Source organism: Oryza glaberrima, chromosome 12 (assembly GCF_000147395.1).
Source record: "Oryza glaberrima chromosome 12, OglaRS2, whole genome shotgun sequence".
In the NCBI taxonomy this organism is placed as follows: Eukaryota; Viridiplantae; Streptophyta; class Magnoliopsida; order Poales; family Poaceae; genus Oryza; species Oryza glaberrima.
This window is the reverse complement of record NC_068337.1, coordinates 22,976,382-22,981,970: the sequence shown is the minus strand read 5'-3', so window position 1 is coordinate 22,981,970 and position 5,589 is coordinate 22,976,382. Positions and strand designations below refer to the sequence as shown.

At 39.8% G+C, this 5,589-nt stretch overlaps 1 protein-coding gene across 1 annotated transcript; it reads right to left on the bottom strand.

The window, feature by feature from the left end:
* Window positions 1-2,392: 2,392 nt before the first annotated feature.
* On the bottom strand, window positions 2,393-3,291 carry LOC127757562 (calmodulin-like protein 5). The gene has a single exon (XM_052283101.1). The coding sequence runs from the start codon at window positions 3,158-3,160 to the stop codon at window positions 2,660-2,662; it is 501 nt and encodes a 166-aa protein (XP_052139061.1). The 5' UTR covers window positions 3,161-3,291; the 3' UTR covers window positions 2,393-2,659.
* Window positions 3,292-5,589: the final 2,298 nt, after the last annotated feature.

The window sequence follows — 5,589 nt, the reverse complement described above, 5'->3', positions numbered from 1 at the left end:
CATCTTCTTGATTCCCTCGGCTCTTCCTCTTTCTAGATCTAGGTGGCAACATGAAGGAGATTGACCACACGCGTAGACAATGGTGCCCCCTTCTTCTTTTCTTCTAGTACCCACCTCCATGGCTGCCCTGAGCTCGAGTTCCTCCTCCGGTAGATGCCATCTCCGCCCAACCTTCGTCGCACTACCCGAAAAAACTGCTTGGTCGTTGCACGCCATCCGTCCCACGCCTTCTTCACACTTGCACAATGAGCTTTGGTGACGAGATCGGCGCAAATCCACGAGGTTCCCAATGGGGGCAAAAGTGAGCTCGACATCGCTCCTTAATTTCATCGACACGAGTTTCCCGGCGTTGCAATATCTCCCCCACTAGAAAATAGTAGGACGATGTAATGGGTTCTAGCAGCTAGGTCTATCTTTTCTATTTTTTTCATGCTGGAATTCTACGTCAGCCGGTCAACAACAAAATCGCTCCAAACAATACTTCTGTAAGGGGTGGATTTTTAGTTGAGGGGAGAGGGGGTGATTTGAAATGTTAAATATCTGGTTTTATAATTTAGAGGTTTATTCGAACTATTTCCTTTTATAAGAACAACTTTACGATCAAATAGAGGATGGAAAAAAAAAAGAGAGAGACTCAGCCGCCTGCGCCATATGCGTCAACCTTTGCGATTTACTCCTACATGCAGTGCAGTACGTGCAGACGGTGCAGTACACATCACCGACCGGCGACTGCTTCAACACGACGTACATCCATCACGGGTTCGGTGTTGATCCACACTAGTACACGACACTATATATACATGTACGTCCATCACGGCCATTGATTTTGTATCGGATGGTGCATAGTTAATGGAGCAGACAAAAAGGGATTGTACAGTACATTTACGTAGGGAGCTTAACGTTCCGAGAAGTAGTTGGTTGGTAGCTAGCTTATGAGAATCTGGAAAAGCTGAAAAACCCAACTTCTGACTTCTAGTTTATTTTCTAGATTCAGATTCTACAACTACAGTTTCTCAAAATTTAGATAAAAAGCTGAACTGTTTGGAAGAGCTACATGGCCTATATGTGTATGTATATATGTACGTATGTACGGCCGTACACAGCAATGCGCGTGACAGACAGTCAGTCAGACAGGCCGGCTGCTGTATGAATGCACCGTCCAAATGTCGCCCAAGTATTTTTTTTTAACTTTTTTTTTGTTTGCAAGCTCAGCAATCCGATCAAACAAACATAAAAATGAGTCTACCTCAGGTTGTACCGAAGTTAATTTGGCCACATATGGCCATAAGTAGTCGAGCTAGAAACTTAAATTAAACAGTCGAAATTTCATGAACTTTTAAATTCAAATTAAATATATGTTGAAAGGATAGCAGCATCTCTGTTTACAGAACTTGGCTCCACTACTGGATAACCTGTTCTGTTGAGGCATTAGAATTTTTGCATCGAATTTGCACAAATCCATCAATATTAGATATAAACTCATGGTAACACATATGAGCAGTAGGACGCCAACGAGGAAGCAAGCGTGAGAAAGCCAACTTAGAGTGTATTTAGTTCACATCAAAATTAAAAGTTTGGTTGAAATTGAAACGATGTGACGGAAAAGTTGGAAGTTTATGTGTGTAGGAAAGTTTTGATGTGATGAAAAAATTAAAAGTTTGGAACTAAACTTGGCCTCACGCGCATCCTTCTACTTCAAAGACGTTTGGTTGGATCCATTCATGGTTAACAAGCGTGTGCTAATTATGATTCCTGATACATGATACTATCAGTATTTCTAAAGGTGTTAACGGAAGATCATATAGAGTCCCTCAACAAAATCTCCTTTGATCTTTTTCCCTTTTGCTTTTCTAAAAAAAAACATTCCTTTTTCTTTTCCTTTTATCTTTGGTTTATTGCACGGTGCTGCACAACCGCGTGTTGTATGGTTTCACAACATTTGACCGTTGAACGCACAACCGATTCTATATGCCTCACCGACCCTCTTTCTCTCTCTCTCTCTCTCTCTCTCTGTTTTTTTTTATAGAAAAGTACTCGTATGAAAGCTACTACTAGCCAACACGGCCAAAGTCACTGTCCAAAAAAGAGGACATGAACAAAAGCAAAACAAAACAAAATAGCCAGGTCAAATACTCTAGAAAGATTCAGGCATTAATTGCCAAATTGTTTCTTGTCAACACCAACAAAAAAAAGTACACTAAAAGACTTTTAAAAAATGGAAAATTAATGGTCAGGGACAGCTAGTGCTAGCTAGCTCAAGTTGACCTACCCCTGCTTCAATTTAATTTCCTTCCTCTCTCATTTTCTTTTTCATTTTCCAAAAGAAACAAAAAGAGAGATAAAAGATTGCTTCTTAATTTCTCTCTTGCAACAAAAAAATTATTGACATATATTTGGAGATATATGTATATACTTCCATTTGCATGCAAAATTTAATGGACATACATGTATGTATGATTTGGTCATACAAACAAATACATTAATCAAGGAACTAATTAACCAAGGCCAAATTAAATGACAGTAGCTATAGCTAGCTACCTTAATTAGCTAGGTAACTAATCAAATTGGGAAGAAAGAAAGAAAGAAGAGATCGAAAAAAAAACAAAATGAAATGGAGAGAGATATATTGATTTTGGATATATAGTAGAGAGGAGATTAATTATTGGTCGGAGAGCATCATCATCCTGACGAACTCGTCGAAGTTGACCTGGCCGTCGCCGTCGAGGTCGGCCTCCCGGATCATCTGCTCCACCTCCTCGTCGGTGAGCTTCTCGCCGAGGCTGATCATCACGTGGCGGAGCTCGGCGGCGGAGATGAGCCCGTCCTGGTCCTTGTCGAACACCTTGAACGCCTCCCGGAGCTCCTCGTCGGCGGCGTCGCCGGAGTCGTCTCCTCCTCCGCCGTTCTCGCCGCCGCGCGAGGCCTTGCGGGCCATGAGGGCGAGGAACTCGGCGAACTCGATGGTGCCGTTGCCGTCGACGTCGACGTCGCGGATCATCTCGGCGAGCTCCTCCCTCGTCGGCGTCTGCCCCAGCGACCGCACGACCGTGTCCAGCTCCTCCAGCGTGATGCACCCGTCCCCGTCCTTGTCGAAGAACGCGAACGCCTCCCTGAACTCCGCCACCTGCTCCTGCCTCACCCTCACCTCCACCTCCGCCATTGATGACCCACCCCTCGACCTCCAAGAACTCAAGAAGAAGAAGAAGATTGTATGTAGTGTGTGCTAGTGTAGTGGCTTGGAATGAAGCTTGGAAAAATGGATGGTGTATGTTTTTAGGGTTAGGGGGAGAGAGGGGGGTGGGTGCTTATATAGGCGCCATGGCGCCATGGAAAATGATCTGAAAACGAGTGGAGGAATTGAAGAAGAGGAAGAAGCTGATGGCATTGACTTTTTCATCAGGGGGTTCAAATTCAATATCTCCTTGCATGATTCCATCGCCATCAACTAGTTTTATTTGTTGGTTTGATTTGATTTCCTAGCTAGGCTGCTAGCTAGCTAGGTCAAAAGTGCAAAATTCATGCAGTTTAATTAATCAGTTAATTAATTACAATTTAGGTTGATCAGTTCCATTTTCAAAAAAGAGACAAATAAATATGATGTGTGGAAAGAGCTAAGATTTTTTTTTTGAAAAATTGGTGTGTGAATCGAATTAGTATGAACTGTTTGGCTGTGTCAAATTAATGCTAGGGATTAGGAGGGAATTAATTATTAAAGGAAGCTTAGTTAATTAATTGGAATTTTACGTTGATTAATTCCATTTTTCAAAAAGTGGCAAATGTGATCAATATGTGAGGAAAGAGCAGCGCAAAATTGGAAAATTGATGTGTGAATCGTATCAGTATCAAACTACTGTTTGGCTGTGTCAAATGCCAGGGATTAGGATGGTTTTAATAAAGGAAGTTTATTTAACTAATATTGTGTGATACGCTTAACGCTTTTGTCTAGTTAAAAGATTTTTTGGTAGATGTTTGACTGAACTGTTCCAAATTAAATCGACTGTGGTCTACTTCTCTGACCAATAGAATTACGGATGATTTACTCTCAAACCATTGCTCAAGTTCACAGTTTATAACCAAGAAAGACGGTTATTTTAGCACAAATGGTATTATATTTCATCCATGAATTTCTTTTTTATATGTTGTTGTTTCTGATTTGATATTGTCGGTTCTTAGTTGCTATAGCGGAAGCAAAGGCTGGTCTACCCATTATTAAAAAAGGGTATTATATTTTAGCAAATGTGATTTTGTACTACTCATATATAATCTTCTTTTCCTTTTGGAAACCACTAATGCTAAAATCCACTAAGTTATTTTCATCGATGTTTGAGGGCAACTAGCGACCTGCCATGAAGGAAAAGAAATAGTTAATTGCTTTTATTTCCTTTCATTCCACCGCTGCCACTGTTACTATTTTTTTTAAAGAAAAATCCAACTTGCGATTTTTCAGTGACATGAGAGCAATTAGCTAATATCTACAAACACAGAGCTAAGACAACAACTTTGCCCAACCCCAACCAATTCAAAACTTCCTACTTGTAAGTTTGAAACATACACATACGTAGTACACAATCTTTTTCTTGAGACACTGAAGAAATAAACATAATCTAGCAGAGTGTCATCCATGGTTAATTAACTAATAGTATACTAATATAATAGAGCAGTTACGTTAACAATAATATTGTGGCACACGAGGCAGCATGATAAAATACACGATTTGGTCTGCTGATCGACGCGTTCCACAGGCTGTGAACAGCTGGTGTGGTCGCATCTCAAGGAGGAGGCACACCTCATCGATCTCAATTAATCTCACTTGGTTTCTTCTCTCCACTGTATCTGCATATGCTTACAAAATTCATCGCATCATCAAAATTCATCATCCTCTACGCCACACTCTAGCCTTCTCTGCTCTGCTCTGCTCCTTCACACAATGTTTTTAATTTGGTTGTGTTAATTAGCCTGAGTTTTTTTTAGAGTTTTGGGTTAGCTGTTCTCTCTTGTATTATATGGATATACTTCCTAACTGCTAAATGAGATGTGTACTCCTAATTGATATCATGATATGTAACTTTCGTGTAATTTTAAAATCATTAGATTTGCTTTATGGGAAGGAAAAAGTCACAACACACACGTAAGTGAGGGGATTTGGTCCCGTGACCTCCGCTTCATAAAAATAGCATGTTATCACAAGATTTTTAAAAGTTGCATTCAAGTTGTACTGTAGTTACATGCAAATTACGATGTAATTATTACGATCACACTATATTTACATCTCTCAAATTTTTAAGGAAAAATTTGTCGACAAATTTATAGCACAACCGTGTGTGTGTAAGATTTTTTAAAATAAAATAAATTCCTTTTTAATTTATAATAATTAATACTTAAAAAGTGATTGATTTAATTTTGAGGGTATATATATACGTAATTTTCTCTCCTGGTTACTAGCTGTTGTATTGCAGGTTCAGTGCCCTTTAATTTCTTTGCAAACCTACTGGCCTGCAGTTGTTTTGTTAGAGCCAAACAGGGACTCATCATGCATACAGGAATTTTATTCCTTTGTTTTTCTTTTCACTTGTTCATATAATACATCTG

Coding starts and splice junctions, on each gene's coding strand:
- LOC127757562 (XM_052283101.1), bottom strand. CDS start 3,160: ATGGCGGAGGTGGAGGTGAGGGTGAGGCAGGAGCAGGTGGCGGAGTTC.